Consider the following 14,926-nt stretch of genomic DNA (forward strand, 5'->3'; position numbering starts at 1 on the left):
GACACCACATCAGAGCTAGAAGTTCCCCACTGGCTTCTATAATCCCAGTTTGCTGACAGGGTGGAAAGTAGATAAAAGAGAATTTCCTGGAAGCTTACAGGCTAGCTGGCCTGGTGAACATTTGGTAAACAACACCCAATGGCCATTTCTCAGATGAGGTGGAAGACAGACCAATCCTGGAGAGTACACCCAGATGAGCATATATACATACGTTATGTATACATATACACACACCTGAAAGTTTTGTGAACCTATTTTCAAATTAGTTTGTAATATAATTTCACTTACTTCTGTGACAAGAGGAGATAGAATTCTTAGCTTAGTAATGATACTGGTACACGAGTGCCATCTCTTGTTAACATTTTTTCCTAGAACTCCCTCGACACAGCAGCACCTGAAGAAGGTTTATGCCAGTTTTGCACTGTGTATGTTTGTGGCAGCTGCGGGAGCCTATGTCCATGTGGTCACTCACTTCATTCAGGTAAGAACAGATTTCTCTGAGGTACAGACCACAGTAGAAGAAGCTCAGAGGGGAGTCTGTTCCTGTGTCCCTCCTTGATCCTTAATAGTTTGAGATCTGAACTCAGCCAGCCATTAATTCAAACCTGAAAAGCCATGAAAAGTTTTATGGTAGCTTTGCTCCTCTAGAAACTGAAAACAGGTTCTCTTTAATACTTGGGTCTGAGTGGTGTGGTGCTAATGTACAAGACTCCCGGACCCTACCTCAGGAGAGACTTGACCTATGTGCTGGCATTTTCAACATGGTGGCTGTCCTGTTTTTCTGCATTATTTTTTTTTTGTTGTTGTTTTGTTTTTATTTTTCAAGATAGTGTCACTGTAGCTGAGGCTGACTTGGAATTTACTATGTAATCTCAGGGTTGCCTCGAACTCATGGCAATCCTTTTACCTCTGCCTCCCAAGTGCTGGGATTAAAGGTGTGTTCCACCATGCCTGGCTCTTCATTCTTTTTTATTGCCCAAATGTTTAGAGTACCTGGAGACAAAATTCCAGTTATATGATTAATTATCAGAAGAGATTTAAGCTGGGAGTGGTGGCACATGTCTTTCATCCCAGCACTCAGGAGGCAGAGGTAGGAGGATCACTGTAAATTCAAGGTCACCCTGACACTACAAAGTGAATTCCAGCTCAGTCTGGGCTAGAGTGAAACTCTTATCTTGGAAAACCAAAAAGAAAAAAAAAAAAAATTTTTTTTCTACATGTTGTCTTCATGGTTAGGTGAAACCTTCAACAGTTTATTGCCCTGTCTTGGGAAATTTGGGTTTGGTCAGAGAAGTAGAAGGCATACTTTAAAGAACAGCCAAAGGCTGAGTTTGTGGCACACGCCTCTAATGCCAGCACTTGGCTAGGGGTAGGAGGATCACCGTGAGTTTGAGGCCAATCTGAGGCTATATAGTGAATTCCAGGTCAGCCTTGGCTAGAGTGAGACCCTACCTCAAAAAAAACAAAAGCTGGATGTGGTGGTGCACGCCTTTAATCCTAGCACTTGTGAGGCAGAGGTAGGAGGATCTGTGAGTTTGAGGCCACCCTGAGAATACAGAGGGAATTCCAGGTCAGCCTGGGCTAGAGTAAGACGATACCTCAAAAAAAAAAAAAAAAAAAAAAGAATAGCCCAAAAGTTTGAAGTTTGCATGAGCTTGGTGGCAGATTGCAGTGAGTCTGAGGCTACCCTGGGACTCATGAGTTTCATGTCAGCCTGGGCTAGAAGTGAAGACCCTACCTTGGGGGGGAAAACAAATTGGAGTTTACACTAATCAAGTCTTATTCCCAACCACCTTTTTTTTTTTTTTCTTGTTTTTAATTTCTTCAAGGTAAGGTCTCACTCTAGCCCAGGCTGACCTAGAACTCACTGTGTAGTCTCAGACTGTCCTCAAACTCCCAGTGATCCTCCTACCTCTGCCTCCCAAGTGCTGGGATTAAAGGCATGCACCACCATGCCTGGTTCTCATCCTTTTTTTTTTAAATCATAAATATCAAGGTGCATTTAAATTGGCATTTGCCATAGCAGAGAAATATTTATTCTGTTCAGGCATCTCTTTTTTTTAAAAAAAAATTATTTTTATTTATTTATTTGAGTGCGGCAGACAGAGAGAGAATGGGCGCACCAGGGCCTCCAGCCACTGCAAATGAACTCCAGACGCGTGCGCCCCCTTGTGCATCTGGCTAACGTGGGTCCTGGGGAATCAAGCCTTGACCCAGGGTCCTTAGGCTTCACAGGCAAGCGCTTAACCACTAAGCCATCTCTCCAGCCCTGTTCAGGCATCTCTTGCCAAGGGCAGTGTGAAAAATGTTCCAGACACTAAAACTATAAAGGACAGACCTTAATTCTTGTGTTGAAACCTTTTTTTTGTTTTGTTTTGTTTTGTTTTGTTTTGTTTTTGGAGGTAGAGTTTCACTTTAGTCCAGGCTGACCTGGAACTCACTGTGTAAACTCAGGCTGACCTCAAACCGAGAAAAAACGAGAGATTGTAAAGCTAGGTGTGGTGACACATGCCTTTAATCACAGCACTTGGGAGGCTGAGGTAGGAGGATTGTTGTGAGTTCCTGGCCACCCTGAGACTACCTAGTGAGTTCCAGGTCAGCCTGAGCTAGAGTGAGACCCGGCCTGGAAAAAGCAAAAAGGAAAAAAAAAGGTAATGTGCCTTACGGAGAAAATACGCATGTTAGGTAAGCCTCATTCAGATATCAGCTCAAGTGCACAACATATGACAAACACACATGAAGTTATATTTTACTCTTTTTTTTTTTTTTGAGAGAGGGAAAGAGGCAGAGTGAGAGAGAGAGAGACAGAAAATGGGTGTGCCAGGGACTCCAACCACTGCAAACAAACTCCAGACGCATGCACCACCACCTTGTACATCAGGCTTATGTGGGTCCTGGGGAATCAAATCAAGGTCCTTTGGCTTTGCAGGCAAATGCCTTAACCTCTAAGCCATCTCTCCAGTCCTGTTTTACTTTCTTTGTGAAAATGTGACCCTGTATTTCCCCCAGGAGTAATCACACAACATTTATTAACTCAGTGTCCATTATGACTTTGTAACTGTTGTTAATGATAACATAATTTGAGCTAATGATAAGAATTTAACTATACCTTTACAGGCAACAACCTCAGTATCTGCATGTATCCTTCTAATACCTGTAACTTTGCTCATTACAAAACAATTTTTTTTCTCATTATAAAACTAATGCTAGCAGAAAATTCAGAATCTATGAATATATGGAAGGAAGTACTTTTTTAAGTTCCAGAAGCTAGGTAATGCGAACACCTATAATTCCAGCAGTTGATAGGCAGTGGCAAGAGGATTATGAGTTTGAGGCCAGCCTGGCTTATATAAGCAAGGTCCATGAAAACCAACCCTCTCTCCCCCTGTAAAAATATACATATATTTCCATATTAGCCTGTTAGCCAGAAATAATCACTGTACTGTTAACATTCTACCTTTACTGCTTTTTTTTTTAACTTTTATTTTTTATTTTGAGAGCTAGAAAGAGGCAGAGAGAGAGAGAATGGGCACACCAGGGCCTTCTACTGCTGTCAGTGAACTCCAGATGCTGGTGCACATGTGTGACATTGCATGCTTGCCTCACTGTGCATCTGGCTTACTTGGGACATGGCAATTCAAATGTTAGTTTTTAGGCTTCTCAGGCAAACACTGTAACAACTACACCATCTCTCTGATCCCCCACCCCCCTTTCCCATTTTGTTTTTCAAGGTAGCATCTCACTCTAGCTCAGGCTGACCTGGAATTCACTATGTGGTCTCAGGGTGGCCTTGAACTCATGATGATCCTCCTACCTCTGCCTCCTGAGTGCTGGGATTAAAGGCATGGGCCACCATGCCTGGTCTCTCCAGCCTTTTTTTTTTTTCCAAGGTAGGGTCTCACTCTAGCCCAGGCTGACCTGGAATTCACTATGGAGTCTCAGGGTGGCCTTGAGCTCACAGTGATCCTCCTACCTCTGCCTCCCAAGTGCTGGTTTTTTTTTGAGGTAGGGCTCTACTTACTTACTCTAAGGCTGACCTGGAATTCTCTATGTAGTCTCAGACTGACCTTGAACTCATGATGATCCTTCTACCTCTGACTCCCAAGTGCTAGGCTCTTTAAAAGGCATTTGCCACTGCCTGGCTTCTGTCTTTTTGTTTTGCTTTGTTTTGTTTGTTTGATTTTCCAAGGTAGGGTCTCACTCTAGCTCAGGCTGGCCGGGAATTCACTATGTAATCTCAGGGTGGCCTCGAACTCATGGCAACCCTCCTACCTCTGCCTCCCAAGTGCTGGGATTAAAGGCATGCACCACCACTTCTGGCCAACATCTTTTTTTTTTTTTCAAGGTAGGCTGTCACTCTAGCCCAGGCTGACCTGGAATTCACTATGTAGTCTCAAGTTGGCCCCAAACTCATGGTGCTCCTCATACCTCTGTGTGCCACAACTCCTGGCTTGAGAGTACCTTTTCTTTAAAAAGTAAAAATCATTTTTATTAATATAGTCTTCATTATAGTGTTAAAAAATATTATTTCAAGGTAGGGTCTCACTCTGTGGTCCCAGGCTGGCCTCAAACTCAGTGATCCTCCTATCTCAGCCTCCTAAAGTGCTGGGATTAAAGGCATATGCCACCACACCTGGCTTTAGTTTTTTATTTTTTAATTTTTTTTGTTTATTTATTTATTTGAGAGTGACAGAGAGAGAGAGAGGATGGATGCCCAATGGCCTTCAGCCACTGCAAACAAACTCCAGACACGTGCATCTGGTTTACGTGGGTCCCGGGGAATCAAGCCTCGAACTGGGGTCCTTAGGCTTCACAGGCAAGCGCTTAACCGCTAAGCCATCTCTCCAACCCATATTTTTTATTTTCTTCTTACTTTTTTTTTTGAGGTTGGGTCTCACTCTAGCCCAGGCTGACCTGGAATTCACTGTGTAATCTCAGGCTGTCTTCCTACCTCTGCTTCTCCAGTGCTGGGATTAAAGACATACGCCACCACGCCCGGCTAGCATTTTTCTTTTTTTTTAATGTGACCAAAAGGGGGGGTCATTCTATCACCTTCAAACCTTCTGATTTCTCTCCCCACCCTTGAATAATACAGTGCCTTTTCTCTGCCTCCAAGTTAGAAGGAAATACTAGGAATTTCAGATTATTTTTTTGACCTAGTAAAGTTTCATGCACAATACACGTGAAACTTTCCAGTATTTATGTATTGACTGATTCTGACAGGCTGGCCTGCTCTCTGCCTTGGGCTCCCTGGGTTTGATGATTTGGCTGATGGCGACACCTCATAGCCGTGAAACTGAACAGAAAAGATTGGGACTTCTTGCTGGTTTTGCTTTCCTTACAGGTATGTGTAGCTTTAAAGTAGAGCATTCTAGAATCACCAGTACAGGAAATTGGACTCAAGCTATATAAGAATGTTTATAAAACAACATGCTAGTGGATAATTTGTTTTAAGTTACATTGTACACAGGAAATTTTAGAAAGGAGGAAGACATTTAGGGATTAAAGTTTTTGTTGGTCAGGAAGAGTTAGTTTTTAAGATACTGAGGGGGGATTATGAGAAGGAGAGGACTAGCCAGAGTTAAAAGAAATGTGCTGGAGCAAATTACCCTCCTCTATTGGTACATGTTCACCTGCAGAACCAGTCTGGCCTTTTCTTTAATCCCAAGGGAGTCAACTCTACATCACTGCAAGGTTGCTGGCCACCAGGCCCTGCTTGAAAAGCCTTTTGTTCTGTTATAATCCCTGATCTGGCCCATATTAGTCTCATATCACTTCAGCTCAAAATATTTGACATGCCTCCTTTATTTCTATTCCTCCTGAGATCATCTATGATTTTGAGCTAAGAAGATGGTTTTTTCAGAGGTCTATAAATAAATGGCTTGTGTATATATTTTCTCTTTAAAATAAGGAAGGGAGGAGGAGGGCTGGGGAGATGACTCTGTGGTTAAAGGCTTGCTTGCTTACAAATCCTACCTCCCATGTTCAGTTCCTCAATAGCCATATTAAAGCCAGATGCACATTTGTCTTTTTGTAGACATGTATCTTAACCTCTGAGCCATCCCTTCAGCCCCTTGTCTTGTTTTTATTTGCAGCAGCAGGAGGACCTGGTGCTCACTCTCCATCTATCCAGACCCTCCCCACCCCACTTTTTTTTTCTTTCTTTCTTTTTTTTTTTTTGAGGTAGGGTCTTCCTCTGGTCCAGGCTGACCTGGAATTCACTCTGTAGTCTCATGTTGTAGTCTCAGTTTCAGTCTCAGGGTGGCCTTGAACTGGGCGAACCTCCTACCTTTGCTTCCTGAGTGCTGGAATTAAAGGCTTTTGCCACCACACCTGGCTCAAAAAATATATATTTTAATATTTTATTTTTATTTATTTATTTGACAGAAGGCGGGGGAAATGGGCATGGCAGTACCTCCAGCAACTGCAGATGAACTCCAGACGTGTGTGCCCCCTTGTGCATCTGGCTAATGTGGGTCCTGGGGAATTGAGCCTTAGCCCTTTGGTTTTGCAGGAAAATGCCTATACCGCTAAGCCATCCCTCCAGCCCCCCAAAATATTTTTTGTTTAGTTTATTGAGGTGGGGGTCTCACTCTTGTCCTCACTGACCTATGTAGTCTCAGGCTGGCCTCGAACTCATGGTGATCCTCCTACCTCTGCCTTCCTAGTGCTGGGATTAAACGCGTGTGCCACCACGCCTGGCTCCAAAAATATTTTTTAAAAGACCTTTAATTAAAATTAGAAAACAGGCTGGCTGTGGCTGAGGTCAGATGATCATCATGAGTTCGAGGCCACCCTGAGACTACATAGTGAATTCCAGGTCAACCTGGGCTAGAGCAAAGACCCTAGCTTGGAAACCTACATAAATCGAAAACAAGAAACTTAAGGATTTACTTTATTATTTTTTTGACAGGTTTACTTTAGTTCACATATTTGTATTTTTAGGAGCATGATTTTGCCGTCAATGATTAGCTTTTGGATGAGCGTCCTCAGAATTGCTGGTAATGCTGTGCTCTGGGTCTTTTTTGTTTTACAGGAGTTGGCCTGGGCCCTGTGCTTGAATTGTGCATTGCTATCAACCCCAGGTAACTGTTTTTTTGTGTTTTCTGTCTTTTTCTTTTCTTTTATGAGTGTATTTTCTAACTGTAGGCCACATACTTACAGCCTATAGCTAATGGTGTCTTTCTTTGTCAGCATCCTTCCCACCGCCTTCATTGGCACTGCGATGATCTTCACCTGCTTCAGCCTCAGCGCCCTTTATGCCAGGCGCCGGAGCTACCTCTTCCTGGGAGGTAGGGCGAACTAAGAAACAGAGGGGGCTCTGCTCTAGCCAGAATTGTCGCCAGGTCTCCTTTACTATATCATTTCTCTCTCTCTCTCTTTTTTTTTTTTTTTTTTCCCCCCCGAGGTAGGGTCTCACTGTAGCCCAGGCTGACCTGGAATTCACTAGGTGATCTCAGGGTGGCCTCAAACTCATGGTGATCCTCCTCCCTCTGCTTCCCGAGTGGTGGGATTAAAGGAGTGTGTCTCTATACCCGACTTTTTTTTTTTTTTTTTTTTGTTTTTCAGGTAGGGTCTCATGCTGTCCAGGCTGATCTGGAATTAACTATGTAGTCTCAAGTTGGCCTCGAACTCTCAGCGATCCTCCTACCTGTACCTCCCAAGTGCTGGGATTAAGGGCGTGCACCACCACATCCGGCTTTTTTTTTTTTTTTAAGTGACTTCTGGGTTGAAATTAAAAGACTTAAGTTTGGGGGAAAATAGTCTTTTTTTCTTTATTGTGTTCATGTGTGTATGCATGCACACCATGGCACACCTGTGTAGATGAGAAGACAACTTCGGGTGTCATCACCTTTCATCTGATTTGAACAGGGTCTCTTGTTTGCCATTGTAAATGGCTTATGAGCCAAGTGTCTTATGATTCCACCTCCCTTTGCCATGGGTGTGATGGGATTACAAATGTCGTCCAGCTTTATGTGGGGATTTAAATTTCATTTGGCAGGCTTGTGCAGCAAACACTTTTTAAACCACTAAGCCATATCCCCAGCCCAAAAAGTGGTCTTAATGGGATTGCTTTGTTTTGGCTTCTGTCATGATAGTTTTTTGCCATGTCTTCATAGGTATCTTGATGTCAGCCATGAGCCTGATGCTCTTCTCGTCTCTGGGGAATCTTTTCTTTGGATCCATTTGGCTTTTCCGGGTGAGATTTTACATAGAACATTCTAACAAGCATTTGTCTCATGTATTTTTGTCATGTAACCAAAGCAAGAGAGGTTAAGAACTCCTCTAGAATGCTCACTTCATTGAGCAGTGTCCTTTAGGCCTTCCCACCAAACCTTTGTAGCCTTCTGCTGCAGGTAGAAGAACAAATGGAGGGAACATGGCCAGGCACTGCTAATGAGAAAGGGGGTTGTTCTTAGATTATTTGCCTAAGGCCAACTGAGTGACCTCAAAGAATATAGAAGCAAAATTGTGACTCTTCATTATTGTCCTTTAAGCCTGCTAGCATACGGTAGGTATATTTTCAAGCAGCCAAGAGGTAAAAGACTTTGTTGTTACCACATAGTAACTTCATCTTGTTCTTTTTTGCTAGGCAAACCTGTATTTGGGGCTGATGGTCATGTGTGGCTTTGTCCTCTTTGATACTCAACTCATTATTGAAAAGGCTGAAAATGGAGATAAGGATTATATCTGGTGAGTGTGAGAGCTAATTTGTAATAAGAACAAAGGATGAGGCATACTTTTGATTCAATTCCACAATTAAACATAGGTGGCGAGGCTTCAAGATGATTTTGGAACTATGCACCACTAACACAATCTCCTTCACTTCACAAAAAAGCCTGTTATATTTGCTTGCTTGCTTGTTTTGCGATGCTGGAGTGCAAACCCAAGGCCTCATGCATGCCAGGCAGGTGCTCTGCCACTGAGCTACATGCCCAGCCCTCCAGTTTTTTTTTTTTTTTTTTCCTGAGGTAGGGTCTCACTCTAGCTCAGGCTGACCTGGAATTCACTATGTAATCTCAAAGTGGCCTTGATCCTCCTACCTCTGCTCACTGATTGCTGAGATTAAAGGCTTGCGCCACCACACCCCCGCTTTTTTTTTTCTTCCACAATTTTGATAGTAGCTACCTTCAGGAAGGAGAAAGAAAGAGGAATAGTTTTTATCCTTTCACTCTTTATTGTTTCTGAATTCTTTCAACCTTTTAATAATGAAAATATATGCATAGTGTTTTTATTTATTTATTTGAGAGCAACAGAGAGAATGGGCGCACCAGGGCCTCCAGCCATTCCAAATGAGCTCCAGATGCATGTGCATCTAGCTTACGTGTGTCCTGGGGAATGAAGCTTCAAACCGGGGTCCTTAGGCTTCACAAGCAAGCGCTTAACCACTAAGCCATCTCTCTAGCCCCTACATAGAATTCTTTTTTAATTGTTATTTATTTGAGAGAGAGAATGGGTGTGCTTGGGCCACTGCAAAAAAACTCCAGATACATGTGCCACCTTGTGCAGCTGGTTTATGTGGGTCCTGGGGAATTGAACTGGGATCCTTTGGTTTTGCAGGCAAACACCTTAACCACTAAGCCATATCTCCAGCCCAGCACATAGTTTTTAAATAAAGCAATCCTCTTGTAGTCTCATTCTAATTATTGGAGCTTAGTAGTCAGGATTCTGACTTGGTTTCTTCATAGTCCAAAGCTCACTCCCTTTATTCCACGCTTTGCTGAGTTGAGAATGATCCAGACCCCAGAGTTTTACTTTCTTAGTGGAGGTTAAATGTTAAAGAAGCTGACTTGAAGTAGGGGTGAGGTTTATTTTCTGCCACTTTGGGCTTTTGGAGTGTGAGGTATAGTGAGTAAACTGGTTCTTCTCTTTCAGGCATTGCGTTGATCTCTTCTTAGATTTTGTTACACTCTTCAGAAAACTCATGATGATCCTGGCTATGAATGACAAGGTTAGTATGCCATACTATACCCTGCAGATGAGTGAATGACTCTGCTCAGCATCTCTGTGGACTTCACTTGAAAAAGTGGGTCATGTACTGCATTGAATATGCATGTTATGCAGGCCACTGAAGCAGGGCAAACCAGAAGTCTTCAGCTATTAGATATAAAGGAACAGGTCAACACTATTCCTGAAACTAGTTATCAGGTGGAAAAAGAACCTCAGCGGAGTAGAATGCAGTGACACATGCCTTTAATCCCAGCACTTGGGAGGCAGAGCTAGGAGGATCACTGTGAGTTCAAGGCCTGAGACTCCATAGTGAATTCCAGGCCAACCCTGGGCTAGGGCAAGGTCCTCCCTTGAAAAACAAAATAACAAAAAAAGAATTTCAGTGTCTATAAAAACAACCTACTTTATGAAGAATTTAAGAGTTAGGACTTAGGTGGCTGGGTGTAGTGGTACATGCCTTTAATCCCAGCACTTGGGAGACTGAGGTAGGGGGATTGCTGTATTTGAGGCCTGCCTGAGACTCCATAGTGAATTCCAGGTCAGCCTGAACTAGAGTGAGACCCTACCTTGGGGGGTCAGGAGGGGGGTACAAAAAGTGTAGTCCAACGGTAGGGAAGCAAATGAACCCATCAGCTTTTTTTTTTTTTAAGATTTATTTTTATTTATTGGAGGAGGGGAGAAAAAGAGAATGAGCATGCCAGGGCCTTAGGCTTCACTTAACCACTAAGCCATCTCTCCAGCCCCTATATAGTACTTAAAAAAAAAAATGTTGTTATTTAGTTGAGAGAGAGAATGAGTGTGCTATGGCCTCTCGCCATTGCAAACGAGCTCCAGACGCATGTGCTACCATGTGCCTCTGGCTTACATGGGTCCTGGAGAATCAAATCTGGGTCCTTAGGCTTCACAGGCATGTGCCTTAACCACTAAGCCATTTCTCCAGCCCCATAAACATTTCTTTATGGACCTGATTCTGGAACCAGTCTGGAGACAGTGCTGTGGTGATAAAGGCAGTGGCAAAATGGAGGAATTCCATTCTGTTTGGACTGTGCCATGGTTGTAGTGAGCATCACACAGGTGCCCTCTTTGGGTTTCTACCTAAGATTGAAAGGGACCCCTGACTAGGTTGATTGGGTATGTAGAACTTCCTTTTCAGCCTCTAGGGTAGAAAGTTTCCCAGGGAAATGGGTATTCTTGTTCCTGGCTTTGCTCTTTTTTATTTATTATTTATTTAAAGAGAGAGGGAGGGAGGGAGAGGTAATGGGCACACCAGAGCTTCCAGCTACTGCAAATGAACTCCAGATGCATGTGCCACTTTGTGCATCTGGCTTATGTGGGTATTGTGGAATTGAGCCTCAAACCAGGGTCTTTAGGTTTCAGAGGCAAGCACTTAACTGCTAAGCTATCTCTCTAGTCCCCCCCTGGTTTTGCTCTTTAAGGACAGTAAAGGCCAATCAAGCCTTTACTGAGCCATGGTGGTGGTGGTTGTGAGTCACTAAGAATAGTCAGGCAACTCCCACCCACGCCAAGAATTAGGGGGATGGCTTGTTAAGTTCCAGCCATTGTGGAGGACCATGAGTGGGAAATGGTTGAGGGCTAAAGGAGCATTTTTCATCCCTTATCATGGTCTGAATTCCTTCCAGAACCTGTCCAAAGGCCTACTAATGAGTTTGATTTTGGATGTGAGATGCAGAGAAATTAATCGGGTAATGTTTCTCCATTTGTAGGACAAGAAAAAAGAGAAGAAATGAAATGGCCATCAGTCTGTCCCAGCTCGACTTCCTGTCCCTCCACCCTTCATTTCTTTGCACACATTACAGGTGGCGTGTTCTATGATAATGAAAAGCATCAGAAAAGCTTTTGTACTTTGTGGTTTTCTCTACTTTGAATTTTTTGATTGAAAAAAAAAAAAGATTAGTGAATAGTTTGGAGTTTGGCTTTATATTCCTGGGGTTCTTCCTACTCTTTCTGTTAGCCATCCATAGTCTCAGGCATCTGGTACACCGGAATGAAGAGTGGGGCCAGCAGAGGGAGCAAACTCCAGGAGTCTGCATTCCTGCCAAGCAGCTCTGCAAATGGACCTGGACTGTTTGGTAGGGCCTCCTTTGGCCCTTGCTGTTTGGTTTGTGCGCAATTCCTGTGGAACTGGGCAGTGTGTTTTCCATTGAGAAGAAGCTTGCTCGTCTCCTGGTTAACTCAGACTCATTATACCTGAGCTTTCAGTCCTACAAAGAAGAGAGACTGGTGAGCGCTTTGCTTTCTCAGCACCTCCTGAGCTGGTCTGGCAGACACCTTGACACCTTGTCATTGCAAAGGGAATGTGGACCTGTGTGTGTCCCTTTCCCACCCCTGCCTGACCCTCAGGGAATCTGTTTTCCATCATTGGGGTGGGAGGACTTGAGCACAAAGGGAAGAGTTCATTCTTGTCAGGCATTTATGGAATGGCTTGAGTATGTATGGCAGGATAGAGCTAACAACTTTTCAAATTTCCCCTGGTGTTTGTATTTTTTGGTTGGCTTTTTAAATTGATTATCACCTTTGTTAACTAACTCTTATCACGTGGCTGTGATGAAAGTCCCGAGAGAAGAAGGATAAGGGAGCTCATTGTAATGCCAGACAAGCCGAGATAAGAATTAGAACAGTGGGGATCAGTGAAACAGGGGTGTAATGACTTACAGGCAGCATTCCTAATGGCTCCTCAGTGCATTTTTTCTATTAGACCTGGACACTTGGGGAGTGTCCATCCAGAGGTTCGGAAGAATAGGTAAATTTTTATTTTATATGCACTTGAGCTTTTGGTTTGTTCACCTCGTTCCAGAAATTTGCAGCTTACTAGTCAAGAGCAAGGTGAGAAAACTGCAAGTGCTCCAGTTCCCTTTTACTTGTGGTTACATGTGGGTGGGCTGTCCTGATGGGGGTCCACCAGCTCCTTCCTTGTGGGTGACCACAGTCAGCTGGTATAGGAGGTCAGCATCAGGAATGGTCCTTGCCCTGGCTACTCAACAGTTTCAGTACACGGGCACCAAGCCTTCGCATTACCATAGGATGCGATGCTACTTTTGGCTTTCCCTGTACACAACCAGTGTAGTTTGACACAGGGGCTGCTGGTTTATCATCTCGAGTGGCATGCCCACAGAAGGGCTTGAGAGTGCTGTTCTCTGGAACTTGCTAATGGGACTTCCCTCATATGAAGCTGTCATTAACAACTTTGCATAAATATGAGGATTCTCTGCTAGGTCTGAGAATCTGAATTTCACTTTTAGAAGCCAAACTCCACCTCTTGTGCTTTTTGCTTGGGATAAAGGAGTTTTTCTTTAGAAACAGTGCCAAGAATGACAAGATATAAAAGTACTTTTAAAGAAAATGCCTAACAGGTTTTTAATACAGTTATCACTGTACTTTCCACTTTCTTTTCTAGTTCCTTGGTTGTCAGCTTAGGCTGCATTCTAACTCATACTGTGAAGACAGAGGTGTTTTTGATTCAGAAATAAATATCTACATAGTCTTAATTTGTAAAAAATAAAGAAAATTCCTTAACCTTTCCTAATGTTTTTATGTGTTCAATCAAAGGCACAAACTGGATTGGGGCTTGGGGTACTGTCCAGTTGCTATTGGGGGCTAGGATGGGATGGCACTCAGACTGCCCTCGATGTAAACAAAAGCAAGGACCCACACTTAGGCCTCCCATGCTCTGTAACCCACCAGTGTGCAACCACCACTTAAAGTCTTCGTGTTAGTGCAGGCAGGCACACTTGTGTCATGGTGCGTATGGGTCAGAGACCGCCTTCCACCTTGTTGGAGACAGAGCTTCCAACCTTAGTCTTTCCCTGGTCAGGCTGGGATTACAGATTGCACAGTAAGCAATTTACCCTCTGAACCATCTTCCCAGCCCTGGTTATATATACACACACAATATGTGTGTGCTCAGATGTGCATGCCTGATACATGTGTATACGGAGGCCAGAGCAGAATGTTAGGTGTTCTTTTATCACTCATTTGCGTATTTCCTTGAAGTTGAGGCTTTTTCCTTCAATCCAGAGCTGCTGTCAGGAGCCCCTGTGATTCTTTGGTCTCCACCTTGAACACTAGAGTTGAGATGGGTGTGGAGAGACAGACAAGTGTGCTAGGGCTTCCTGCCACTGCAGTGAACTCCAGATGCATGTGTCACTCTGTGCATCTGGCTTTATGTGAGTACTGGAGAATTGAACCTGGGTCCTTGGGCTTTGCAGGCAAGTGCCATGAGCCATGTCTCCAGCAACCCCCCCCCCTTTTTTTTTTTATTAAAATAAGGTCTCTTTCTATCCCAGGCTGACCTGGAATTCTGTAGTCTCAGACTGTCCTTGTATGCCCAGCCATCCTCCTACCACTGCCTCCTGAGTGCTTGGATTAAAGGCATGTGCCACCACAGCCAGCTGTTTGTAATTTCTTTCCACCCACTGATTTAAATCAGGGTCACGGGCATTATCATGGGTGGAAGGTTATTTACTGGAGAATGGGCAATCCTTGAGTGGCTGCCCCCTTAAAGGATATGATGTCCCCTTTCCCAGCAACCATTAGTTTCCACTATTTATTCTGGGAGGTGTGGGGTCTCATGGTGCCCTATCTCATCTATGATGAGACACTGACAGGCTTATTATACACAGGATACCCCATCTGCTGTGAGTCCATGTGTATAGCAGGCCTTATCCAAGACATTCTGAGTATGGACACCCTTCCTGCCCTTGCATTCTTTCTGGCCCCTCTTCTGTCAGGTTCCTTTCAAGGGTGTGGTTTAAATGGCATGTTTAGGGCTAATCACAAAATAGTCTCAGTGATTTTGTCATTTGCATCTCTATTATCACCTCTACCCTTTGCATAAAGAACTATGTTCAAGGCTGTGAGTAGGACCAATTGGCAAGGAAGTGGCAGGACTCCTGGTTTTATATATATATTTTTTAATATATTTTATATATTTTTTTATCCGAGGTAGGGTTTTGCT

The 14,926-nt window shown here is 43.6% G+C and overlaps 1 protein-coding gene across 2 annotated transcripts in view; it reads left to right on the plus strand.

The window, feature by feature from the left end:
- Tmbim6 (transmembrane BAX inhibitor motif containing 6) overlaps positions 1 to 13,490 on the plus strand; it is a 29,042-nt gene extending 15,552 nt beyond the window's left edge. For both annotated transcript variants that reach the window (XM_045152873.1, XM_045152874.1), the window contains exons 3-10: positions 373 to 481; positions 5,224 to 5,344; positions 7,037 to 7,085; positions 7,195 to 7,292; positions 8,121 to 8,200; positions 8,594 to 8,694; positions 9,877 to 9,952; positions 11,676 to 13,490. In XM_045152873.1, the coding sequence (XP_045008808.1) occupies positions 373 to 481; positions 5,224 to 5,344; positions 7,037 to 7,085; positions 7,195 to 7,292; positions 8,121 to 8,200; positions 8,594 to 8,694; positions 9,877 to 9,952; positions 11,676 to 11,699 (658 nt within the window). In that variant the 3' untranslated portion in view covers positions 11,700 to 13,490. The remainder of the gene's footprint in view (positions 1 to 372; positions 482 to 5,223; positions 5,345 to 7,036; positions 7,086 to 7,194; positions 7,293 to 8,120; positions 8,201 to 8,593; positions 8,695 to 9,876; positions 9,953 to 11,675) is intronic.
- The last annotated feature ends 1,436 nt before the right edge of the window (positions 13,491 to 14,926 follow it).

This window comes from Jaculus jaculus, chromosome 6, assembly GCF_020740685.1.
Source record: "Jaculus jaculus isolate mJacJac1 chromosome 6, mJacJac1.mat.Y.cur, whole genome shotgun sequence".
In the NCBI taxonomy this organism is placed as follows: domain Eukaryota; kingdom Metazoa; phylum Chordata; class Mammalia; order Rodentia; family Dipodidae; genus Jaculus; species Jaculus jaculus.